Below are 25,715 nucleotides of genomic sequence, written 5' to 3'. Positions count from 1 at the left end.
GGGCTCGGAGGAGGCCGGATTTAGGATGGGTCAGGAAAGGCACATTGGGAAGTGTTTTAGGAGACTTGAAGCAGCTGGGCTGGTTTTGGGGAGGTGCAGGGGGACGGGTGGGTGGATGCTCCCAGCCAAAAAGGGTTTCCACCCACCGAGCCCCCAAGACCCCGACTGCCCTTGCCTTGTAACCACAGAACGACTCTGGACACTTCATCGACATAAGATACCCTTTATTAAACATACTCTTAAAATCCAAAACATGCTCAAAGCAAAGCCATAAGCAGCAATCTGGTTTCCTTCCTTCAATCCCTGGCGGGTGGATCCCTGGAACAAGGGGCTGCCCTGCGAGGCAAGGGGCCGTTGCTTTTCACGCCACGCTGCCGGCACTGGCAGCTCCTGCCCACCCCTCGTCCCTGCTGGGTGGCCGAGGGCAGCGCTGGTGTCACCTGTGCCAAAAGCCCCTCTCTCCTGTGCCACGGCGGAGGATGCTCGTGGCTTTGCTCGCAGCACGCTGCATGGCCACAGCCTCCTCCCGGCTCCTCTCCATCGCCGTGTGCTCGCCGGCTGCCACGGTCCCTCCAAGCGAGCGTCAGGTGCCCGCACGCAGCCACCCCGCTCTGCAGCCACCCCGTGAGATGCCTTGGGGACACACAGCCCGGAGCAGCCAGAAAACCCTCCTGGTCGCCTCCCAGCACCTGCCTGTCCTGCCAGCAGCCACAAGCACCATTGCAGCCCTACACTGCGGTGCCTGGCCAGGCCAGGCGAGCTCTCGTTGTCCCCTTGAAGCCACGAGGAAGGTTGGGCTTTGGTAGACAAGCCACCCCTGGAGCATCAGACTGATTTTTCCCATCCCTGCCCATGCCGGAGGGTCAGGGGACAGCCGGCTTCCCACAGCCCCCCTGGTTTTCTCAGCTCAGTGTGAGAGTGAACCCCCAAAGCTCTGCCTGTGCCCAGCGCGGTGCTGCTGACTCCTCGGGGGTGGGACACCCAATCCCACGGGCTGCCCCACAGGGGGACGCAGCATGTCCCCAGATAGGGTGCAAGGCTCGTCCCCGCTGCTCTAGCCCTCCCTGCTGTTCACAGCTCCCACCCCATGGGACAGTGGTTTGGAGATGCCATCTCCCTTCAAGCACCCAGCCCTGGGTTCTCAGGGAGGAATGTGGGAGCTGTTGAGCTTACAGGAGACACGGCGGGGTGCCAGCCCGGAGGAGGGAGCAGCAGCGCGGCTGACGCTGACCCCACCTCTGGCAGGACCCACACCAGGCCCACGGAGTGAGCAGCTACTGCGGCCCCAGCTATGAGCCAGGCAGAGAAAACACACACACACACCCAGCCTCAAAAAGGGCTTTTACCCCCCTTTAGGAGCCACGGCCACCAGCACAGCCCATGCTCCACCGTGGGGACGGGCAGTGGGGACCTGCTCCCCGCACACACTGTGCAGCCGCTGTGGGCTGTTGCTTTCACGGTCTGAACATCTCCATCCTAAGGTAGCTCTGAAACAGAGTTTCCTCCTGCAAAGAGGAGGTGGCCTTTGCTATCACATCTGCCTGACAAAACCCGGTGGGGAGAAGCGGGGCTCAGCCTCCTGCCCTGGGCTGGCCCGAACAGCTCCAGAGCTCACTAGATTGGGATCTTGGGTCTGATGCTCCGCAAAGTAGCTTCTGACTGTCCCTGATGGTCTCCGTGTGGAGCCCAGCCTCTGGATGGCCCCATCACGTCCCCGAGGTCTGTGGCTGCCTCCCTACCCCACTGGTGTGTCTGTCCCCTGGAGCAAAACCCAGTTACACTGTCAGCCCAGTGCTGGCCGGAGGGGTGGGGATGGAGGGGTGGGGATGGAGGGGTGGGGATGGAGGGGTGGGGGGCAGCTCCCACCCCCTCATTCACCCCCTGCTACAAAGCGCAATGGAGAGGGCAGGACAGGTGGGACGGGGGGGTGACACTTTTGGCACTTGTTCCAGAGAGAGGGCACAGCCCCGAGCCCCGAGCTCACAGCGGGGCGGAAGACAGTGAAGTTAAATTAGGGATGCCCCAGGGGCTGGTGACCCGGGGAGGGGGACATATTAGGTCCCCTGCCCACCCTGCTCCATCCCCTGGGGAAAAGCAACCTCGAGGGCCCGGCTCAAGAGCCCACATGCTGTCCAGGAGGAGAGTGGAGGGAGGGGACCTAGGAGGGCACCATCACCGCCACCGCAGACGTGGGGACGTCCCACGGCATGGCACAGAGACATCCCATGGCATGGTATGGGGCACAGATCAGCAAACCTGGGGGGGGCCGGCCCCCCCACGAAGGTCACCGGCTCATGCACTGCAGATGCTAATGTCAGCACTTGTCCTTAACCCGCACCCCTGGGCATCCTCCTCCCATCATCCCCCTCCGTCCGTGTCCCCAGACCCCCTTCGTGGGGTGAGCCTGTCCCATCTGCTCCGCATTCTGGAAGAGAGGAGCCCAGGGGTGTGAGATGGCCGGGGGCAGGAAGGGACCCCAGCCTGCCCCCATCGGGGCTGGAGGATGAGAAGGTGCTGATGGGGGGGCTCCAAAGTGACATGGCTCTCGGCCTCCCCTCTGCACAGGGGGGCCGGGGAGGAAAATTCAAGGTTACCGTCCTTTCTTTCGAAATTCAGTCCTGCTACAGCTGAGGGGTAAAGGTGGCGATGCCCATGGTGCCCGGACACCAGGGTCCCTCTGGGTGGGCGGGGGGCTGTGTGCCCCCGCCGAGGCTGAGCCCTCACATGGGATGGGCAGCCGCTGCCTGCTCCAGGTCTCAGGTGCCGGGGGGGCTGCGGGGCCAGGGCGCCTGCTCCAGCCGCACGTTGTTGTTGGCTGCCTCTGAGCCTGGGGGGGAGAAAACGGGGGGTTAGGGACCCCCAAAGCCCACCGGTGCGCTCCGCTCATCTTTCCATGGGGCATGCAATTTAGTCTCCCCGAATAACACCCACCTCCCCAGACCCCCTTTGGGTTTTGGCTGCAGCAAGGGCTGGCAAGTGCCTCCACTTACCTTTCTGGGCCAGAGAGCCCCTTAGACCCCCCATTTTTGGGGAATGCCGAGGGGCAAACAGGAAGCATCATGCACTGTGGCTGGGTTTTAATAACCCAAATGGAGGTGGGCTGCCTCTGCCCCCCCCCGAGCCCGGTGAGAGGGCACATGCGGATGCCCTGCGGGGGCTGCAGGTTCGGCACTAAGGGACGTCACCCTGGCCAGGACAGCAATGCCGGGGCGAGGGGTGCCAACCCCCCGGGAGACAGAGCACGAGGCGGGCGCAGGCTCTGGGGTCTCATACCTATTCCTCAATGTTAATGGGGCAGGAGTCCGGCACGGCAGCTGTGTGGCAGGAGAGACCAGAAGGCACATGGTGAAGGCGGGAGCGGAGGCGGCGCGGGGACATGCACGCGAGCGAGTAAACGGGGCGACCGCGGGGGGCCGGCGGGGGGCTCGCCACCTGCGAACGGGTCTGGGACGAGGACAGGGAGACACCGCCGGGCACGGTGCGAGGGGGCTGTCATGCGTGGAGCCCCCCCGGGGTTTTGTGCCAAGGGGGACCGAGGGGCGGGCATGCTTGCGGCACGAGGGAGCCATGTCCCCGTACACCCCTCCTCTGGCTGCAGGCTCCCAGTTCAGGCAGCACCCTCCAGGGCGATGGGCAGAGCTTGGGACCTGCCTGCCCGTGGCTTGCATCCCACCACCCAAAGGATCAGAGGCTACATGGTGCCCTTAGGAAGGGGGTGCACCTCTAAAGCGGGGCGGCCGCTCCCACCGGCAAAGTTAAGCCCTGTGCCCAAGGGGGGGGGTGGCAGCTCGAGGGTGGTGGGGGCTGTGTGAGGGCACCCCAAGGCCAAGAGCAAGCGCCGAGGCTTTCCCAGAGAGGGAGCAATAAAACCCACTGCCTGCTGATTTATGGGAGGTGACAGCTGCCGTTTCAACTGGCTTTTCATGGCAAGCTCAGGCTGGAGAGCAAGGCACGTTAAGTCTGCGGATCCCGGAGGGAACGGAGAATTAAACAGGACCACACATACACACACCCCTATACACACGCACACCGAAATCCCATTAAGAGCCTGATATTGCATAAGTCACCGCAGCACACCGGTGCAGAGACCCAGCTCAGCTCAGCGCACCCTTGGGAGGCTGCCGAGGAGCCGGGCTGGGGGCAGCAGGACACAGTCCAGCCCCGCCGCAGGGACCTGGCCCCGTGCCCACCCGCCTTTCCTGCCCTCGGGCTGCAGGAGGGGGCTCCCCCCCGCCATTAGCAGCCGTCAGACCTGCCCTGCGCAGACCAGCTCCCAAAGAGCATCGCGGCGAAACCCAACCGCCTCGGCCGGCCCGCTGCGATATCGCTTACAGCTCAGATCGTCCGCGGGTTTAAACTGGCAAAAGCCCTTAGGGGATTTTCAGGTCTTCTGCCACCTCCGACGCAGCAGCTCCCCAACGCTCCCCACCTTGCCGCCAGCCTTTCCAGCGGGCGCCTTCCCCCCATTCCTCCTTCCAACGCTGCTTCTGCCGCCCCATCCCTGGCAGAGGCTGTGGCCGTGGCCAAGGATGCTGAGCCCCGGGGACAGCCCCTGCAACCTGCTGCACGCCCCGGGGCTCTGCAGGAGCTACTTGAGGCTGTGGGGATTATTTAAACCTCATGTCCAGAAATCCCTGGGATGGGGCCTTTCGACTCCTCCCAAAGCCTTTTCCCACCAGACTGAAATCTGCAGAGATTTCACAGCAGCGCTGGGGATGAGCAAACCTTTCCACTTTGAGGAACAACAGCCCGCACCTTCATCCATTACAGAGAGGGCAAAAACCAACCCACAGGTCTGGTCACAGCAAAATCTTCCCACAAGAGAAACTTGGGGAGGAATAACATATAATATCATCAGCATCATCACCGGTTAAAGTGATTTGCTTAAAAAAGCTTTCAAGAAAACAGCACCTGGCCCCAAACGAAAAGTCCAGCCTGTTCTTGCTGCCCCTGTGGACACGATTACATCCAAACCTGCAAGAAACCTCTGCCAAAAAGGGCTTTTCCAGTGCATGAAACCAGCCCTGCCATTGCAATCCAGCACCACCAGAATTAAAGCGTGCCTCAGATCACCTCCGTCGCAAAGCGGCCGAGTCCTCGCAGGGGGTGGCTGCTGACCGGGAGCAGACGGGGGAAGGAAGGAGCTGCCCTGACTCTAACGAACAAAACCGACATTGCAAAACACCGATTGCAGCCAGGAAACGATCAACCGGCTGTTACAGCCCCGCGGGCGGCAGCTCCCCATCGCCACCCCGGCTCCCGAGCTCTTCCCAGCACCCCACGGCAACCCCTTTAAGGCAGAACTCTGCACCCCCGGAGTTATTCCCTCCAGCCCCTCCGCCATCCCCAGGGGACCACGGGCAGCCCCGAAGCCCTCGCTCTGCACCTCCTCTTCCCCCGGCCCCGGCGCGAGCAGCAGCCCCCCGCTTTTCCCAGCAAATGCCGAGGCCGGATCGCCCCTGTCATGCGGGCGGCAGCGCGGCTCCCTGCCCAGGGCTCCAAGCAGCACAGCCGCCGGACGCACGTGGTGGCCAAAGGGTGGAGAGCATGTCCTTGGCTGGGCTCGGCCCAGATTCTGCACCCCAGCCCAGGAGGGCGATGAAGCCATCACAGGCCTTGGAGCAGAGCAAGAATTTGGCTCCGAGCCATTTGGGCTGCAAAGGCTCCCCCCGCCCTTCCTCATCCTCCCCCGGCACAACCAAGGGGAACACAGGCAGGGATGGCTTTGGCTGGTGCCACAGATGGGGGATGCTTTGCCAGGACCCCCAGCAAAGGCAGGGGGGCTGCTGGGACACCCCCAGCCCCCTGGGCTGGCGGGGCTCAGCCAGCTGCTGCCGGAGGGTGATGAAGGGGACACGGGGCATTTGTGGCAGGCGCCTGTTTCTCCCCAGGAGCCTCAGCTGAGTTTCTCCTGTGCACAAACGGCCAAGATCAGGCAAGGCAGTGGGAAAGGAAGCTTTCCTGGAGGAGAAGTGGGGAGGGAAATAGCTTTCGCCTCCTGGGGGGGTGGGGCTGGGCTGGTTTTACCCACCCTCTCAGCCCTCCAGCACCCGCTGCGGGTCTGGGACCTGCCACAAATTGAGCCGAAGGGGCAAGGCAGGGGCAGAGTTGCTTTTAGCTTGTCCGCAAATGTATTGACGCAGATGTTGACCCTCCCAGGGCTTCACCTTGGCTTTCTCCCCTCCTGTTTCCCCACCCCCTGGCTGATGGAGAGGAGCCTGTGGTGCCGGGCAGGGTCCCCAGCCCGCTGCCCCCTTGGCCCACGCAGGGACCGGGGGTCACCAATACATTTGTCACCTTTGGGCAACTCTGGGCAGGGAGGGGACACAAGCGTAGGTTGAGAAAACCGTGTTGGCACAGAGCGAACATGAACTTTCACACGGACGGCAGAGCCTGGGAGGGAGGAAGGAGAGAAAAAAGGGATGGAGAGAGGGTGAGAGGAAAGAGGTGGAAGGAGGATGGGAGAGAAAGCGTGAAGAAATGGGAAAGAGGGATGAACTCTGGCGCTCTGCAGAAGGAGAGCTAGACCTGACATGCCCCATCTCCCCAGCCCTGGAGGAAGAGGAGTGGGAGGCAGGCAGGCAGCCCCTGCAGCAAGGCTGGAGTTGCCGTACCTCGTGTCCCAACCCAAAATACTGCTGCACCCACCACGAGTCCAGACCAGGCTACCATCGTGCCACAAACCCCCTTCACGGGGAGGGCTGGTGCCCCCCTAGGGTGCCAACAGCCCCCAGACCAAGGGGCAAAACCTCCCAGCAAAGCAAGTCTGTGACCCCCCACCCCCCCGGGGACATCCCAGTGGGGACGTGCCTGGTGCTCCGCCCCGTGGCGGGATGGGAGGTGGGGTGCCGTGAGGACAACCTGGTAGGGATGGGGACGGTGGGGACGGTGTTGGGGTGGGGGGTGGAATGATGGTGATGGCGGTGGGAGAGGCAGGATGGATGCAAAGGGCGGGGGTGATGCAGGGAAGAGTGGAACTGTCCCCCCACCCCAAGTTCATGTTCAGCAGGTGGCCACTCACCAGGTAAGCAGGCCTCAGAGCACAGTTTATTGTCCAGCGCTTTCACGTGTGCGATGCCCAAGTCATTGTTATTGTCACACCTCAGACCGAGGAAAGCGCCTGTCCTCGGGCCTGGAAGGGAGTTAAGGCAGTTAACGCCGCGGCTCGGCGCTGGGGCTTGCCATTGCCTTTTTAGTGGTGGGGTGGGGGATTTCTGGGTCTGTTTCCTCTCCCCTCCCCGCCCTCTTTCAAAGAAAAAAAAAAATTATATATAAAAAAATGATGCATCTAGATGGGAATGGGTGAAGAGCGGACAATAACGCACGTGGGCATGGTCCGAGCTGCTCCTTTCCTTGCACCGGCCGCATCGGAGGGCAGCGAAACAGCAACGATGCGGCGATGGGCACTGGCACGCATGAACCTGCCCCCCCACCGCCTGCCCCGGGTTCTACCCCGGCCGGTAGAGCCGGGCCGCGGCGGCACCCGTCACCTCCTGCCAGAGCCTCTCTGGCACCATCAGCGCGTGCACGAGAGCCGCGGGGATGCTGGTTGGAGGCAGCAACTGGATGCGTGGGGCAAAAGAAGCCGTAGCCAAGCTTTGCAGGGGGGGGATGGAGGCTTTTGGGGCTGAGGGAAGTAACTCTGCTTCTTAGCATCACCTGTACCGGAGATCAGCCCCCAGGCTGTTACCTGCATCCATCAGATGCAGGCCACTAAACCTCAGGAGGGATGTTCCCAAGTAAGTCAGTAGCCCCGCTGAGAACGGCTGCAGGACCGTGTCCTAAGGAGAAAGGCTGTCCTGCTCCCGGAGTTGTTGGGATGCCTGTGGATGTCCACCACAGCCACCACCATTTGCTCCCCAGTTGTCATATCTGAGTGTCCCCATCAGCAAGAGCCTCCCCACAGGGCAGAGGTCATGTTTTAGGGATGGGTGTTCCTGCTTTCCAGCTTGGCTGAGTGTCCAGGTCAGATGGGGGAACAGTTTTGGTATATTTTTTATATTTTTGCTAACCAGAGAGTTGCAAACGTGGGAGGGGGCACTCCCTATCACCCAAAGAAATCCAAGGCAGCTGGTGGCCGATGGGACAGGGGTGATCATGTCTTTCCTTGACTATTTGAGTGCATGGGAGGAGGCGAGAAGAGCCCTCAATGCACGTGTGTTGGCTGGAGAAAGCATGTTGAGGGCCAAAAAAAATTAGGAAAGCATCCCAAAGGGAACAGTTTTGCAGCCCCTTTGGACAGGAACCAGCCCAGACAGCGGCCCTAAGGGTCAGGCTTTCAGAGATGCGAGGAAAGACCTCGGTGAGGGGAAAAACACGGAGAAGCCTCTTTCCCACTTGGCCTGTTGGAAACGCTGTCGGATCCCGCGCACCAGCCGTCGCCTGCTCTGTGCCCCGCACCGCGCTCACCAGGGTCCCCATAGCTTCCCCTGACCCACTGGTGTTCAATCCACCCGTGGGTGGCCCCACTGTGGCGGATGCTTTCCCAGCCCCGGTGCACACGGAGGCAGCCAGGGCTCTCCCCGATGGCAGCCAGCAGGCAGGGGAGCTGGAGACGGCTCAGCGCCTGTCACTCGCTCGGCTGCCCACCGGTGACACCAAACCGAAAACAGGGGGACAACAACAACCCGGGGCCTTTTACCGTCTTCCTGCGTGGGAGAGGCGTCCTCGTCCTCCAGCACATCGTTGCCCTGTGGCACAGGCGAGAGGCAGCGAGCGTTAGCAGCCCTGCGGTGTCCCGGCACCGTGCCGGGGCCGTCCCTGGGTCCCTTTGGGGGGAACATCCCTCACCCGTGGACCAGGAAGATGAGCCTGGGTGGGGGACAGCCCCACCAGCCCATCCGCCCCCCGGGGCACCCCCTTCCCCATCCCAGCCCCGGGGGGACGTGGTGCCGGGCGCCCGGCGCCGCCCGGCTTCCCCCTCCGCAGGCACCCAGAGCCGGCACAGCCGAGGTTCCCGTGCCGTGCCGGGTGACACCGCGGCTCCCGGCCCCGCGCGGGGTGGTTACGCTTACCTCGGCATCGCGCTCCTCGGCCGACACGCTGACGAAGTTTATATCCGGGGACTCCACAGGTGTTGACTGCGGGAAGAAGGTAGAAAAGATGGAAGGAAAAAAAAAAAGCCCAGAGAGTCTGGTGCGGGTGGGTTGGGAGGAGAAGTTACATCCCATGAGGAAGCTCTTGAACCTGGGGGTGATGGGTGCCATCACCAAAGCCCCCCCAGAGCCTACCTCTTCGTCAGAGGCTGTGGCGCTGGCAGCCGCAGGCGAGGGAAGCATGTCCCCCTCCTCTTCCTCCTCCTCCGTGCCAGGAGCAATGTAGGAGCCAGACATGGAGGACACGGTGTCGGTGCTGAGCTGGGAGTGCTGGCTCTGGGAGGAGGCCATGGACATGACGGACTGGGCCAGGCTGCTGCTGACGGGCTCTGGGGGAGAGCGGGGGCTGAGCGGGGCTGCTGGGCCCCCCCAGCGCACCGACGTGAGTCACAGCACAGCACTGGCTAATTAAAAATGGGGCTAATGAGGAGAAGCGGGGCATGGAGCAGGAACCCGCTGCATGCTGCAGAGGTGCGATGGGTGGAAAGCTGCCAGGAGCGGGTCCCCGGGGCTTGCAGCCCCCCATCTCCAGGTCTATGGGTGATGAAGCAGAGGTGACACCCCAGGGCTTCATGCAATGTCCATGGCAGAGTAGGAAGGGGCCACGCAAACCCCCTCCGCATCCCCCCGCAGCGGCACGGACCCAAGACTGCGATCCCACTTCTCCTGCCTTGCCAACACCCACGAGCCCCGCCGTGCCGTACCTTCTGGGGACGAGATGGTGGAGGAGAGGGGGGTCCCGGTGCATGAGGACTGGTCGATGGCTCCTGACGATGACAGGGTGAGGTTTTCACTCTCTGGCGTCGCGCCACATTCCTGGAAGAAGAGCACATAGGAAGGACAGGATGGGGATATTCGGCAGGGATGGATCCGTCTCCCCTGGGCATCCTTACGGATGGAGGCAAAGCCAGGAGGGGCAAACCCCAGCCAGACCCTCTGGTCCCAAACCACCCCCAAACCTTCTGCGCCCCCAGTGCCTCAGCTGGTCACCAGCACATTTTGGAGGGTGCTCACCTCCTCATGCCGGGCAGGGGATCTCCTCCTGGAGATCCTCATCTCCGACTCGGTGCACGACTTCTCGTCCTCCTCTTCGGGCAGGATGGAGGAGTTCTGCGAGACGGACCTGCGCGGTGGGGTGGGGGGCAAAGCAGAGGGCTTCATCCCCATCTGCAGCCCCCAGTCCCACCCTGGACCCCCATGCCCACGCCAGTACTCACTTGGAGATGCTCTTCTTCAGCTTGAGCCCCGCGGGGCCGCAGTCGGGGAGGCGCTCGAGGGGCGAGAGGGCCCGCAGGGGGGGCAGGGGGCCGTCGCTGCCGTAGGAGGGCAGGGTCCCCGCGCCCGGGGGGTCCCCCAGTGCGCGCAGCGGCAGGGCGGCCGGCGAGGGCGTCAGCGGCCCGTTGAGGGCCTCCAGCAGCGACACCACCTCGTAGCCTGGGGGGATGTTCTCTGAGGACTGGAGAGAGAGGGGAGACGGGGTGAAGGTCCCCCCCGGGCCATTTTGCTGCCCCCCCACCCCTGCTCCCAGCAGGATCGAGATGCCCCAGGGAGAAGCCAAAACCCAGAGAACAGATGAACCCCCTGCACAAGTTAAAGCCCCAAATCCGTGGTCTTTCTACCCAAACAAAAGCCCTCTTTTTGCAATATCAACGTTGCATTTTTTTGCAAGACCCGTTCGCATTAAATAAACAAACCCTGGCCCTGGGAAGCACATGGATCCCCAGACCTCCCTGGCTCCAGCACCGGGCTTGGCCAGGCACTGACCGAGTGCTCCTCGGAGTCGGAGGTCTGCGAGGCGATGATGGGGTTGAAGCTGGTGGGCGAGAGGGGACCCAGCTTTTTCCTCATGGCTCGGATTTGAAGCAAGGCTCGGAAAGCTGCAGCAACGAGGATGAAGGGTGGGGTGAAAACCAGGTGCTGAAAGGAGACACTCCCCCCCCCACTCCCCAGAATGCCACCTCATTTCCCAGGAGGGGCTTCCCCACATGGCATCACTGCATACGGGGCTGGAGGGACACCAAAACCCAAGGATGGGAGATGCCAGTCGCCTCCCGAGGACGCCAGCCCCCTCTGGAGATGCCAACCACCCCCCCGGAGATGCCAGCCCCCCGGCCCTTACGCAGCCTGCAGATGGGGCAGTTGTTGGCCTGGTAGCGCAGGGTGTCGGCGCAGGTGTTGCACAGGCAGAGGTGGCGGCAGGGCAGGATGAGGGTGTCACGGACATCCGAGAGGCAGACGACGCACTCGGCGCTGTTATCACTCACCTCGTCCTCGGCCACCTGCCCCACAGGAGAGACGGGAGCTGCTCGGGGTCCCCAGCCCACACACCACAGGGTGGGTGCCCTAAAATACCATCTGCGTGCCCCAAGAGCTTGCTGCGGGGTCCTGCCTCTGTACCTGGGCTGCCTGCTCTTGAAATACAACTCCGGGACCTTATCCCTCCCCTCCTAGAGGCTCAGAGATGGGGATGGAGCCATCAGCCACCCTACAGAGGGATGCATCCTTCACCCCAACTTCTACATATATATATACACCCACATATACGTGTGTGCGTGTATATATATATATATTTGTGGAGTGGGAGGCACGTCCCACTCTTCAAGCCCCACGGTGCCCTCCTAAGACAGCAAGACCCAGCCAGCACATTCCCAAAGGACCACGAAGGATAACAGAAAAAGGCTCAATCCTTCAGCTTTCTGCCTCCAGCGGCTTCGATGTCAAAACAAGACACCTGTACCACCCCGGGCAGTTCCATGTTGTGCTGCAAACTCTTGCCGCATGTGTTTTAGCTGCTGGACCTGTGCTAGGGGAAAGGGAGGACCTGCGGGATGGAGGCTGCGGGATGCGGGCGCGTACCTTGGAGTCCTGCGTGTTGTACTTGTTCTCGATGCCGTAGATCTCCTGCAGGAGGTAGCTCACACCATCCACCTGCAACCCCGTGGGGAAGGGGTGAGGAACAGAGACACAGTCCCCCAGCCACCACGGCTCCCGGCCCCCTCCTCGGGCCAGCCCTCCTCACCCCAACATCCGTGGTTTCTCTTTGCATCGATGCATTTCGAATTGCCGGTGGCCCCCCAGGCCCTCTGGGAGGCAGGAGCAGGGCAGGGACAGGCTGCTGCCCACGCAGGCCTTTGCTGCTCCCCAAAAGCCCCTTGCTGCCTCCCCCCTGGGGCACGCAGGGCGGTGGATAGCTGCCACCACCCATGGGGGCACCCGGACACTCACCACTTGCTTCTGCTTGAGGGGCTTCACGCAGAAGGTGCCATCGCTGTGCTGGAGGGAGGAGAGCACATGGGTGGGCACTGGGGCTGAGCACCCCAGGGACTGCTCTGCTCCAGCACCCCCCCACCCTGTAGCTGTCGCTGCTCCCACCTCGCTCCCAACCAGCCCGTTTTGCAGCAATTCTGGTTTTCCCCCGACACCCCGGTACCAGGCAGGTGTGGGATGTCACACACATTGCAAGGCTGGAGACTTGTTGGAGCGAGGAAGATGGAGTTGAGACCAAATACCTCAAAAATCAAGGATTTGGGGGATATTCGCAGAATTTCAGGAGCAGCTCCAAAACAGCCCCAGCCCAGCAGCACCATCCCGAGCCCCGCGGGGTTTCTCCAGGCTCTCGCACCCAGTGGGTGAAGGGGTGGGAGGGGGGAGGACAGCCCCAGCTTGGCCCTTACCTTCTCAAAGGTGGCCAGCAGCACGTGGCAGTGCCCAGCGTGCTCTGCAAGACACAAAGGGACAGGCAGGGCTCAGGGCAGGGCCGCGGCGGCAGCAAGAAGCAGGAGGCTCTGCCCGGTTGGCGCACGGGCTGGCACCATGGTGCCAGCAGCAGGGCAAGCCCAGCCCAGCAAGGAACGCCCTCCTCACCCTCTCCTTCATCGACCACCGCGTGCACCACCATGGGGTACACCTCCCGGTCCAGGTCGAAGCCCAGCTGGAGAGAGACAGGAGGAGAGGCTTGGTGAGATGGAGCAGCGATGGAGGCTTCATCCCGCGTCGGTAACCGTACGATGCCGTGGTCCAGTGGGACCCACCTCCTCCTCACTCCACTCGGAGGGGTCGACGGTGTGGGAGGGCACGCAGAACTGCTGGCACACCCCCCGCTTGTAGTGCACCGTCTCCGACTGCAGGCTGTTGTCCCTGGGGATGTAGCTGTCCCATGGAGAGAGGACAGAGTCAGGGGCACGGCGGGCGTCCCCGCGCTCCTCCCAGTCCCCCAGCTCACAAGGATGCTGGGAAGATGGGAGAGAGGGGGGTCACTCCTCCCCACCCCTCTTGGGGCTGAGTCAGGAGGTCTTAAGAAGAACTAAAATAATCCTGGGGCTAAAACAACCCCAGGGCAGCCAACAGGGGGCAGGAGGGGCAATGATTTCTCCTGGCCTCAGCTCTGACCTGAAGGTAGCAAGGAAGAGCAGGATGGGATGGGGAAGGAGAAGGTGGGGGCTGGCAGGGACCTTGGGGTGGCACCTGGGGGAGGCGAGGACCCCCCTTCCAGCCTCAGCACCCCCAGCGGCTGCCTCCTGCCCTGAGGAGGGGAGATGCTCCAGGGATGAGAGGCTTCATCTCCATCGGCAGAGCCCCACACCGGGCGCGGGGGGACACAGGCCAGGCTGGGGGCGGGTGAGACACACCAGTCTGGGGCTCCTCACCTCGCCACCCCGTTGTGAAACTCCTCGCTCGCCTGGTAGTAGATGGTTATGGCCACGCGGGCGTCTGTGTCGAAGGTGAACTCCACATTGTAGTGCACCTTGGCTTTGCTGACTTCTTCCCCCAGGGTCTTCACCTCTTCCGAGCACCTGGCGAGCACAGAGGGTCCGGGAGATGGCACCCCTCGGGGAGGGCTCGGGGTGCCCCAGGACTGTCCCACTGGCAGAGGCAGTTCCCCCAGTGTGAGGTTCCCCTTGGCACCGATGGCCCCAAAGAGGGCTGCCCCCTCCATCAGGGGAAACTGAGGCACGCCAGGAGGGCCCAGCGTGGCCAAGGTCAAACCTGCAGACTGGGAAGCGCCGCAGGCAGATTTCAGCCGTAATCCTGAATCTCCCGGCCTGTCTGCAATCCCCAGCCTCCCTCCAACAAAGCTTTTGGGAGGCGGGGGAGGAAGAAAAAGCAAAGCACTTCAAAGGCAGCACTAAGCTCCTCTAATCCCGTGATGGAGCCAGAGCAGCATGCTTACCCGTGCCAGGAAGGGAAGGGGCACATTTAGACAGCAATGGCTCATCCCCTCTGTCTCCCTGTGCTGAGATGAGAGCATCCCCGTGCTCAGCATCCCATGGGAGCATCCAGTGGACCCTTCCCTCCCTGTGCCTTGTGGCCACGGGGTGCCTGGCCCTGCCTTCCCCCAACAGGACTCACTTGACAAGGCGCAGGGTATCCTTGCGGATGTTGATTAAGCTCCTGAGGGTCTTCACGGGTTCCTGAGGAGGTGGAGCAGCATAAGGGAACTAGGATGAGAGAGACACTGGTGAGGACAGATGCACGCTGGGGGCGTTACAGCAGCCACAGACCTTGTCCCCGGACCCCCAGTGACCCAGCCCCAACCCGACATCCTGCATGCCCAGGGTGGGCTGCACATCCTGATGGGTGCTGAGCACCTGCAGCTCCCACTGGCACTTGGGTGCCAGGCAGCTTGACAAGAGGGACATCCCCCCTGCAAAGAGCAAGCCCAAAACTCCTTGCAGGGGACAGTTTCACTGCGGGGAGGGGCACGCAGAGAGGGGCTGTTCCTCGTCCCTTTGGCTGGAGGGTGGGGGGACACAGGGCAGGCAGGCGGCTGCTGATGTACTTTTATGCTGCTGGATGAGGCTGGGCAGAGGGAGGCTGAAGCTCCCTCCCCACCCATCAGCCAGAGCACAGACACAAGTGTCCCCATTTTCTCCTGAGGATAGATGGGATTTGGGCAGTGGGGTCTCTGCCAGCCCTGTGCCCAGAGCAGGGAGCCCACCGGGCGGCTGGGCAGGAGCAGGCAGGCAGCAGCGCTACGAGGGAGAGGTGTCATGCCACCCTCCAAGGTGACCTTGCCCTTCCTGGTCCTTCCTGTCCACCTGCACAGGGGCTGCAGGGCTTGCTGGGGAGAGGGGACGCGGTGGCAGCCAGGGGACTCCCTCTCCTTGGCACTACAGCCACCCAAGGGAGACCGAGAGCACTGGGGAAGGGATGCAGGACCCACCTCCCCCCTCCCCAGGAAGGGATCAGCCTCCCCGGGGGGACAACGCAACCACATGTTGGAGGGACAGAGGCTTACACCAGGATTAACACCCAGCTCGTTGGCGAGCTGTCACCGCATGCCAGGGGACAGCCAGAGCCAGGAGAGCATCAGGTGCCATCGTGGATGGCAGACGCTCACAAGAGCCAAAGGGCTCAACTGCTGCCCTGGGAGAGGGAATAACCACCGAGCCAGGCTGCCTGGGTCCCTTCGTCCCCCCGGCCTGGAGCAGGGGCTCGGGGACAGCGAGGCTCCAAGGGGACAAGCCGGATTGCAGACGGCACTCGGGGATGCCCCGCTGAGAGCCCGTTTCCCATGTCCCTGGCGCCCTCGCGTGGGAAAGCCACCGTCACCTTCCCTGTCCCCAAAGCCCCGCGGAGCGGGACAGCTGCGGCCACACAACCGCCCCAGTGGGGACCTGTGCAGGGCTCGGCGGGACAGGACGGGCAAGCAAGGGCCTGCCCCATCCCTCCTCCACCAGCCAGACACCACCCAGCACATCCCACCACCCCGCAGCTCCAGCCCCACGGGTGGCATCAAAAGGCACGTCAGAGCCTGGGCTGGAGGCAGCGCAGACGGCACAGGGCGCTTTGAAGGTGAACCTGTGGCACCTTGGAATTGCCACCTTCTCCCTCCCCTCCGGGGGGGGGGAAAAGGGCAGCTGAGTCATTAATCTGGTATTAATGAGCTTTTTAATGAGTCACGAGCACTAAACGGGCACCTGCAGAATCGTCCGTTGCAGCTGCAAGGGAGCAAGTGAGAAAAGGCCTCCGAGCCGGAGCGCAGCCGTGTCGCGACATGCCGTGCCATGCCTCGATACAGCCTCTGCTATTCAAATTAATGAAGCAATCCAATCTTGCTCATTTGCACCTTGCCCAGCCGAGCCGTACCCACGCCAGCCCGCGGTAAGAAGCAGAGTTCACCCACGGGTGCAAGCCCCCTCCCGCTGCAGCACCCAGGGGTGGGCGATGGAGGAGGAAGCAGGCAGCCGGGTACCCCGGACGCAGCCCCGCGGGGGCCGTTGGGCTGGGAAGGATGGGGAAGCGCCGCAGGCAAATTTCTTGCTGCAGAAACCGCTTTGCCGTCGCCGTTGGGCTCTTTCACACCCACGTGTGGGCCCTTTTTTGGAGGGGGGTGGGGGGGTTGGTGTTCTTTCTGAATGAAATTTTGCAAGCCAGATTTGCACATCAGAAAGGGGCTGTTTAAAGGACCTTTTTTTTTTTTTTTTTTTTTTTTGCATCTCCTCAATTTAAATCAGGCTGAAAAAGAACAGAAAAAACACCTCACTGCAACCGTTACGCATTTTAAAACACCGTCCATGCATCTATAGGGACATTTGGTCCAGGCTGGCTTCTGTTAGGGTAAAAAAAAAAAGAAACCCCAAACCTCAAAAATCTTTCTTGGGGTTTTTCTACAGGCAGACCCGGGCTGGTTTGCATGGGCAGGGAAACCTGGTGGCACATTTCAACAGTCCTCAGCTTCCCCAGAACGCCCCGTGTTCTCTGGGTGCTGCAAGCAGCTTCTCTGCTCCTCAGCCCCTGCAGAGGTGTCCCCAGCATGGTGGCATCTACTTAAACCTGCAACGCCCTTCCCAGCCCCTTGGGAACCAGTCCCGAGCTGGAAAATCCAGATTATCCCGTATCTGTGGAAGGGAGAGTCTGCGGAGCCGCTGCGTGCTCTGTACATCCCCACGGCAGCAGCGCTGTTATAGCTCAGCCAAGGCGCTCAGCTCGGAGGGGTCTTGGGACACAATTTTTTTCCAAGACCTCCTGGCCCTCAACAGCCAAGGAACCCAAAATAAATCCCCCACCAAAAAGCGCTGGCCATGTCCGACACTCCCAGCCCAGCCAGGGCTCCGACAGCTGGCCGGAACGCAAACGCATCGGAGCCAAGAAGCATCAGGACAGGTCTCGGAGGCGGCATCAGAGATACCCAAATGATACCTGGACACAGGCTTGGGCCAGGAACAACACAGGTCCTCCCGGACCCCTCCCGGAGCCCCCAGACTGGCCCGACCCAAACGCCCAGCCCCAAAATACCCGCCGCTCCCCGGGGAGATGAGGCGCGGTCGCAGCTCTGCAGCCCAGGGCTGTCGGTAATTAAGCCGGAGCAATGCAATTTAGTTTGCAACGCTATATTAATTCTTTCTGCTGTTTCCAAGCTGTTCCTTTACCTTCCCCACTGCTTCTGCAGTCGGGGTGTCTGACTCAGGAACTTCTTGCTGGGCAGTTTAGAGGCTTTTACTGTAATCAGGAGGATTTCTCAGAGCTCACTGCTGGAGAGAGGACCCGAATACTGACTTTGCATTTTCTGGGGAAGCGCAGAGGATGGAGAGAAAGGCGCTGGCTTTCCCCATCCAGCGCTCATGGGTTTTGAGGGGCGCTCCTGCTCTCGGCTCTGCCACAATCCCTGCTCTGGCACAGCCCGGGGCCGGGCTCTTCCCTGCTGAAGGACCGTACGATGTTGCCAAAATGCTGCCAAAGCCAATTTCAGGGAGGAAACGCAAACTGGGATGGCAGCAGCCTCGCCAGCCCCAGCACAGAGCAGGCAGCGTTTGAGAGCAGGGCCGGCGGCACCAGGCAAGCTTATCTCCACCCAATAGAAAAGCTTTGGTGCCTTTTAATTCCTCACCTTAGAGGGTTTTTTGACACTTGACCCCGCCACCGCTCCACCCGATGCTGGCGAGCCACCCTGCTGAGGTGCACCCGGAGGACTGGGGGCTGTTACCCCCGCAGCTGAAACCCTCCATGGGGACGGCCCCACTCTCATCGCCTCCCTTCCCAAAGGCAGCGAGCAGAAAAACACCTCCAGGACTGTGGGGTCCAGGGACCTCCCCTGCAGCTGGGTTTCCCTGTGCCCTGGGACCTGATGGAGCCAGCAGCACCCAGCACCAAGAAACCCATCAGGCTGCCCACAGCCCCCACCAACCCCCTTATTTCCCCCCCCTTTTTTGTGCTAGAGCCTGGGGAATACCTTCACCTGCTCCCCTCCAGGCTACTCTACCCCATACCACACCAGCACCGCTCCCAGCGTATCCCCCAGCCCGTGCCATCTAGGCTGGGAGATGGCTGCTGGCTGGGAAAGGCAAGAGGAAAAGCATCTCTTGGAGAGGGAGCAAGAAAGGAGCTCGTCTAAATCAGCCCATCACCCCTCACCATCTTCTTCACCAGCTGATGTTTTGAAGCCGGTGGGTTTGCGCATGCAAGCAGCCCTTGTGGGTCGGAAAATACATGCCGGTGCGATGACCCGCAGCACGGGTGCGGCACAGAGGCACCCAAAGGCAGATATCACACAATCGCCCAGTCCGCTCCCAACCACTTGCAAACCTATTCACCCATTGCAACTCAAGTTTGGCAGCGAGGTGAGAGATACAGCAATAATATCGTGTTGCTGTGGAGCACATGGGTGTGGGCAGACAGGCTGAGAGGAGACCCATGTTAGTCCCCAGTGGAGGACAGGCTGGAGCGAGTAGCCAACCCTTATATTAGACATCAGCGAATACACCCGGGCCGCCCCAGGTATGCTTGGGCGGCTCTGCCCTTGGAGGGGTGACAGCCGGCAGCCTTATACCATGCACCCCCATGACACACACCGTCACCACCATTCTGGGAAGGGGCACACCCGGGCCCCGCGCCCGCCCGGCCCCGCACCCCCCGGCACCCACCACCACGGGCCGGTTCCCCAGGAAGTTGAGGTCGCTGTTCTCGCCGAAAAGGTAACCCTCGGGGTGCGTGGAGTCGAACTTCTCGCCGCCCATGATGAAGTGGTTGGCAAAGTAGCTCCCTGCAAGGAAAGCACAGAGACCGCCTGAGCGGAGGAGGGGGACGGGGCTCCAACCGGGCGACGGAGCAGCACGAAGCCACCGAATCGACGGCTCAGAGGTGGCTTCGTCCCCAAGGTCACCTCGTTGGGAGCCTTTTGGGTTGAGCTCAGGTGCCACCAGCCTCCGAGCAGGCGGAGGCAAAGGGGGAGCTGGCCAAAAGCGACCCTTCCTGGCTGCCTTCTGCCTGCCTGTCTCGCCCTCCCCTCTCCCTGCCTGCATCCCCCGGCTGGCAGCGAGCCCGTCCCGGCCGGCCGCCGCAATGGCCGAAGCCTGGGCAGAGCTGGGATGGCGAGAGCCTGGTGCCGGGGTCCAGCCCCCCCGGCTCGGGGGCTGCTCCGTCCAGTGGGACTTAACGGGAACAGATTCCCATCCTGGGGCTTTGGCTGCTGCCCTCCCCTGAGCGCGGTGCCCACTCCCCTTTCCCTCCCCAGGAGATCCCCGTGAGCCCCAGCCCAGCCTAAGCCGCCCAAGGTCTCCCCAACCTTCAACCACCCCCACGTTGGCAGGGGCAGCCGAATCCTGGCCTGCGAGCGGGAAGGGGAGACGGCTCCTGGGGCGGCCGAGCAGGAAAGCTGCACTAATCCCTTGTGTAAACACCAGCTAATTTCCCGAGGGGCACGACCGCAGCCCGTCCTGCCAGGGCACCACGTCTTCCAAAGCCTGGGAGCGCTGGGGGAGCCGGGCTGGCTCCCGCACCCCCGCGGATGCTGCCGCGAAGGGGCAGCACGGGCCAGGCACGCAGCCCTCGGAGCGGGCTGGGTTCCTCCTGCCCAAAGCCTGGCGTCGCAGACCTCGTGTGCCGTCCGAGGCCGCGTGTCCGTAGCCAGGTACCTGCTTGGGTTTGCTGCTGCTGGGAAGGTGGGCAAAGCACAGCTGAACTGAGTTCTGTCGGTTCTCAGCCTGCAGCCTTCCCTAGGAAGAGCTTGCTTGCAGGAGGGAGGATTTTGGGGGGAGGCCGTAGACCCTCCAGGAGGTCAGCAACCCCCTGCAAAGTGCTCCACATCGCCCTAATGAATACCAGGCAATGACCAGTGTCCCTTCTTCCCTCGCAGGGTAAAGCACGGAGCCAAAACACCAGCGTGTCCCATCCCTGAGCTGGGAGCAGCTCCCAGGTCAGGCACTTCGAACCAGAAGAGAGATTTTCCTCCCAGCCTGGCGGGAAAGCACACTGCGGCACAGCACCCAGCCGGGGCAGCGGGGTCGGGACTTCTTAGAGGTACGAAAAGGAAGGGAAAGGGGGAGTCGAACAGGGATGGTGAGGGGCGAGCAGAAGCACTGGGAGTCAGGAGAAGCAACAGAAGGAGGACAGACAGAGAGTCCTGTGTCCCACCTGCCACGGGGACGGGGTCCGGCTTGTAAAAGCCCCAAACCCAGCAGCACAGAGCCGCGCACAGATCCGCCGGGGTCTAACCTTTGGGGTCTGCGGATCAAAGGAGTTCAAGCCTGAGCTGCAGCTCTGCTTGTGGGGACTCAAGTCAGAGGTTGCAGTTGGCTTCCAGCAGATGCAGCGACTGCCCAGGCCTGGATCAGGCCTTAATACTGCACTTAAAAACCAAAACCGAGCCCAAAGCCCAAAGGGAGGAGGCGAGGGGATCTAATGCCAGGGCAGGAGGGACGAGCAGGAACGCACAGCTTCACCCGAAGGCCCCGTGGCACAGGGGTGCCCGGATGCAGCACACCCGTTAGGAAACGTCAACCATCAATTATTGATGCCTGCTGCTTTCTGGTCCCATTTTCCATGTACATAATTTATAGGCAGCTCCCTGGAGAAGGATGCAGCCACATGAAAAAGGGGAAAAAAACCAAGACCAAAGTGCCTCGGAGCTACCTGCAGCAGCACGGCTGGGGGGGACAGGGCCGCCCAGAGCTTTTCCTGGCACTGACTTGGAGATGGAAAAAAAAAATTATATTTAAACCTGCAGAAAAACTTGCCCAGCACTGGGGGAAAGCTGGAGGATGGAGCACAGGCTCTCTGCAATAGCTCCAGCTTTGGTTTGGTGGGCGCTGGGGGCTCCCATGGGATGGGTAGGACCACACTGCTGTCACCCAGTCTCCCTGCTGGGGGTTGGGAGCACCCTTGGGTGCTGCAGGCTCCCAGCACACCCCATGCATGGCCCAGGGGCCTCAGCTCCCCTTCTGCAGCGGACAGCACCAGCCCCGCGCTCCCTCCCAGGGAGGGTCCTCCAAAAACTTAGCTGTTAAACAAGAGCATCAAGCCATGCTGGGCTCTGCCAGGGAAGCACCGGCACGGGAGAGCCCGTGGCATCGGCAGGAGCCCCGCCGGGTGCCGGTGACCCTGTGGGCACAGCTCTGTGGCAGAGGAAGGAAGCACCTTTCCAGCCACAGCCTCCTTATTATCGGCTAATTATAAATCCTTAACCAACGCCTGTCCCCGGGGAAGGAAAGCCCGTCAAGGACGGTCACGTCACCGAGGGAAAGCCAGGCTTTAATGAGATCTTAAACTTCGGAGGCCGGGTGAGTGTGCAGCAAGGGCTGGACCGAGCAGCTGCTGGAAAGGAGGAATAAACCGAAATTGCCTGGTGTTCCTGGCAAACAAAGCGTGTCCTGCGTGCCCGTGGGCACCGTCACGCAGGACATACCCGGCACCAGCCCAATGTCGTCATCGACCCCTTTTCTCCATCAGCACCACAGACGCCACCTTGCTTAGGGCGGTGGGATGCCCAGGGACCGGCGAGGACCCCGCGGGCGCAGACCCCGCCGCGTGCTGTGGCCGTGCCTGTGGCTCCGGCACACGTCACGCATTGCCCCCGGAGCCATTGCTGCCCTGCTGGCGTCCGGCTCGGCGCCGGTAACGCAACCCCTGGCTCTCGCGCGCCAGGGCCCAGGTGTTTCGGCAGGGTCACAGCCCGGCCCTCCAAAGCGGCTAAAGTAGGAAAGCTCGTTCTCAGGCCATCCGCACGCTCCCAGCGAGGGAAGCACCAGGTTTCACTCAGCCTGCAGTCGTCCCAGCGGCGTGGCCAGGGCACGGTGCCAGCACAGGGACACCCCGCAGCAGCGGGTGCCAGCACGGGGTGCCGCGATGGGCACGGCACCGCCTGGGCCCATTAAAAGGCGCTGGGTGCTTCTGCCCTGGGGCAACCCATCGCTGCCCAGCGAGCCGGCGCACTGCGGCTTATTTAATTCAGCACTCTGAAGCAGGCAGCCGGAGCTGGCGGTGGCTGGAGGTGAAGCCCAAACCCCAGGCACGGTGCTGCTCCCTGTGCCGTGGCACTGCCAGCACCGTGGGGTTGTGCTCCCCAGGACTGGGGTGTCACTGGCTGGTTAAGCCCTTCATGCCTGTTCCCAGCCAGGGCCCTGCTCCCTGTGCCCCTTCCCAAGTGCCTGGAGGGGAGCTGGGTTCCCGCCTCAGCCAGGGACAGGGGCTAAAAACCAGAGACTTGCCCCAGCAGCCACCCTGCAGGCTCCACAAAACAGCCACCCTCCCATCACCTTTGCCAGCATGAGATTAGAGCCACTGAAGTAAATCCCAGCCTTTGCTTCAAAATATTGGCTTAACTAATCCCATTTGCACCCCGCCTGGAGGGGACAGAACCCCCGGGATGGGAAGGGGAGATGCTTGACTGGGACAAGGCACAGCTGCCCTGTTCCCACAGGCTGCACTGGCCACCCCGAGCGAGCCTGCAGCTGAACAGCAAAAGCCACGTCTGCAGGGACAGGGAAATGCCCCAGGGTCCCGTGAGACCCCCCCCCAGGCCACATTTCCAAAGCCAGCGGCTGCTTCCAGGCAGCATTTGAGGTGAAAAGCGCGCTGCCGCCACGGAGGAATCGGCTCTGCTGCCCACCACGTCCTCCCCTGCCTCCCTCCTGGCTGCCAGCAGTGCTGAAGGCAAATCCCCTCTCGGATTAAAAGCAAACCAGCCATAATCTCCCACAGTCACCAGCCTGCCATCGTCCCAGCGCAGATGCCCCTGTCACCTGGGCACCTCCTGCCCCTCTCCCCGAGGGCCCCGGGCAGCACCCAGACGTCCCCCCAGCTCTGCCCAGGCCCCGTCGGTGGGACCAGACCAGCTGAGCACACCTGAAAGCCCCGGTTTCTCCCTGAAAGAGAGAGTTAAGCATCAGCCTGGTGTCCTCTGCCAGCTGAGATGAGTTTGGAAGTGCTCAGCTGGGTGCACTTACTCCCCCAGAGCAGGGCACAGGGCTGGCACCCTCCACCCCTCCGTGTCCAGATATTTCAAGAGCCCCTAAACGAGAAGCAGACCCAAGAAAAACCCTTAATGCACGGAGCCACGCCCCTGCAGAGAGCAAACCCACACCGGGGTGGTCCCGCTTCGGCTGGCATCAAGGTGACGAGGGCCTTGAAACCGGGTAAAAGGGGGAGCTGGGGAGCCCCGCAGGAGGACAGGCTGCCAAGGACTGGCCGTCTCCAGCCCGCAGCGTCCCAGTTAACCCCCCCCCGCAGATGTGCCAGCCACCTGTGCAACCAATTTTAGATTAAAATTTAAAAAAAAAAAAATCCAAGCACAGCTTTTCAGGACAACAGTGGGGCTTGTGTTGGCTCCAGGTTCTTCCTAAGGAGGTCTTTATTTGTAATTAGCAAGTAATTTGTCACAGTGCTAATGATCCAAGTGTTTACCTTATCCTATTAACTACCAAAATAGTTACCTATTAATAATATTCATTGCCGCAAGGATGCTGTGGCAATCCCTGCGCACACGCACGGTGCTCCCGGGCATCATCCGCCAATATCAGTATTTCTGCAGCTCTGAAGCACTGCGCACCCGAGGGCCGGACCCCATCACCTCTCCCCACCACGACCCCCGCATGGCCCCCCCGACACCCGCTCAGCCCGGCCCTTTGCAGGGAAATCCGAGGCACAGAGGGGAGGGACGGATTTTCCAAGGTCACGCACAAGGTTTGAGACAGGGCCAGCTTCGGGAGCGGGAGAGGCATCGCCGCCGAGCCTGGAGGCAGGGCGAGGAGGTGGGGGAGGCGAAGTCCCCCCATGGCAAAGCCTGGGGTGCTGCTATGGGGCAGGGCCCTGGGAAGGAGGGATCCCCTCCAATCCCTCCCACCCTAGCCTCCCTCAGCCTCCCGGGAATTTAAACCCAGGCTTTTCCCGAGCAGCCAGCACTGGAACGACCAGCTATAAAGAGCTCCAGCCTTCCCAGCCCAGTGCCGCAGACTGCAGGCACAAATAACGATAATATCATTAAAGTCGCGTCAACTCGGCCAAGTTTGGGATCTGGGTTTGGCTGGCAAAGGGGCACCCGCAGAGGGGGCACCCCGCGGGGGGACCCGGGGGTGACCCCATCCCTGCCGCACCTCACGGAGCCAGGGTGCCCAGCACCAGGCCTATGTTTTTTAGGGTGTCCCCCCCCAGCCGCGCAAAGTCAGGGCTTGCTTTGGGGTGCGCAGGAGTTAACCCCAACCGCAGCAAGGTCGTGCCCGGTCCCCCCCCGCTCGCTCCCCCCCGCCCCCCGCCCAGCGGGACACCGGGACGTGGGACCCCCCCGGGGGGCTCACCGGATTTCGGGGGGTATCTGTAGACGGAATTAGCGGGGATATCCACTTCCTCCACCCCTGCGTTTTGCCGGCTGGTCAGAGCCCCCATGGCCGAGCCGGGCTCAGCGGGCGGGATGCGGCGGGGGGCCCTCCGGCCCGGGACCGGCACCGGGGCTGGCGGCGGCAGCCCCCGCCCGCAGCATCCTCCGCTCTGCGCCGCGCCCGGCACCGCCTCCGCGCTAGCGCCGGGGCTGCGCCAATGCGGGGCGGGGCCGGGGCTGCCACGCCCCGCCACGCCCCGCCCCGCCCCGGGATGCCGGGGGCCAAGGGGCCAAGGCGCTGCCCCTGCCCCCGGGACCACCCTGCCCCGGCGTCCCCCACCCGCACAGCAGGGCCCCCCCCAAGGGCCGCTTACCTGCCCACCCCGTGGCACATGGTCCTCCCAGTGCCACGCAGTTGCCACCCCCAGTGTCACCCAGTTGCCTCCAGTACCTCCCACTGGTCCCCCTTGCCATCACCTGCCCCCACACCATTGATCTAGGCCCCCCCCACAGTCACACATCCCAGTGACCACTGCCCACCCCACTGCCCCCACTTGTATCACCCATCTCCCACCCTTGCCCCCAGTCCCACCAGCTAGGTGACAGTGAGCAGCAACACCCCCCCCACGGACCCCTGGCCCAGGGGCAGCTTGGGGCCCCCAAGGCTGGCTCAGAGCATGGCCCCTCTGTCCCCGTACCCCCCAGCCACTGGGGTGTCCCCTGGGAGAAGACCAAGCCCCCGCTTTTCCCAGCAGGTCACCTGGGGCAGGGGGAAGGAGACGGAGCCGCACGGCGCTGCTCACATTAAGCCCCCCCGGTGCGCACCCCCATCTCCATCCTGCCTTCCCAGCTCTGGTCTGCACCACGAGCAGCTGTGTTTGCCAGGCACAGCCTCTGGAGGCGGGGAGCTGGCTGTCCGCTCCAGTGCACCCCAACACACCCCCGGGTTCCCCCACTTCCCCAGCATTAAGCTACTGGGAAGCACTGGACACCTTTGCATTTCCCCCTGGGGGATGAAGGTGAAGGATGGACCCTTCAACCGCTTGCTTAAAATCCCTGGTGATGAATTAGTCCTGCAGTGCAAGTTAGTG

At 62.4% G+C, this 25,715-nt stretch overlaps 1 protein-coding gene across 5 annotated transcripts; it reads right to left on the bottom strand.

Moving 5' to 3' along the window:
- Positions 1 to 207: 207 nt before the first annotated feature.
- Positions 208 to 24,824, bottom strand: RNF157 (ring finger protein 157). Of its 5 annotated transcripts, none has more exons than XM_075111113.1 (20): positions 24,605 to 24,824; positions 18,959 to 19,077; positions 14,445 to 14,533; positions 13,742 to 13,888; positions 13,127 to 13,244; positions 12,960 to 13,026; positions 12,770 to 12,813; positions 12,321 to 12,368; positions 11,952 to 12,023; positions 11,215 to 11,374; positions 10,860 to 10,972; positions 10,313 to 10,551; positions 10,110 to 10,218; positions 9,800 to 9,911; positions 9,231 to 9,454; positions 9,015 to 9,080; positions 8,642 to 8,690; positions 7,022 to 7,132; positions 3,274 to 3,314; positions 2,737 to 2,827 (listed from the first exon to the last, which is right to left on the bottom strand). In XM_075111113.1, the coding sequence occupies exons 1-19, from the start codon at positions 24,690 to 24,692 to the stop codon at positions 3,274 to 3,276; spliced, it is 2,016 nt and encodes a 671-aa protein (XP_074967214.1). In that variant the 5' UTR covers positions 24,693 to 24,824; the 3' UTR covers positions 2,737 to 2,827. The 5 variants fall into 5 exon arrangements, with proteins under 5 accessions (XP_074967212.1, XP_074967213.1, XP_074967215.1 ...); XM_075111115.1 differs by having other exon boundaries at positions 9,231 to 9,424; positions 24,605 to 24,778; XM_075111111.1 differs by lacking the exon at positions 3,274 to 3,314 and having other exon boundaries at positions 208 to 2,827; positions 9,231 to 9,451.
- Between the last annotated feature and the right edge of the window lie 891 nt (positions 24,825 to 25,715).

Source organism: Phalacrocorax aristotelis, chromosome 16, assembly GCF_949628215.1.
Source record: "Phalacrocorax aristotelis chromosome 16, bGulAri2.1, whole genome shotgun sequence".
NCBI lineage: Eukaryota > Metazoa > Chordata > Aves > Suliformes > Phalacrocoracidae > Phalacrocorax > Phalacrocorax aristotelis.
Note: the sequence above shows the minus strand (reverse complement) of the source record. Positions and strands in the feature narration are given on the sequence as shown.

What these genes read in the sequence shown, in the direction of transcription:
- RNF157 (XM_075111114.1), bottom strand. Translation starts at nt 24,692, where the DNA reads ATGGGGGCTCTGACCAGCCGGCAAAACGCAGGGGTGGAGGAAGTGGAT. An exon ending in GGTGGTCGATGAAGGAGAGG is followed by an intron (nt 12,814 to 12,959) that starts GTGAGGAGGGCG and finishes TGTGTCTTGCAG; the next exon opens with AGCACGCTGGGCACTGCCAC. An exon ending in ACAACACGCAGGACTCCAAG is followed by an intron (nt 11,375 to 11,951) that starts GTACGCGCCCGC and finishes CCTGTGGGGCAG; the next exon opens with GTGGCCGAGGACGAGGTGAG.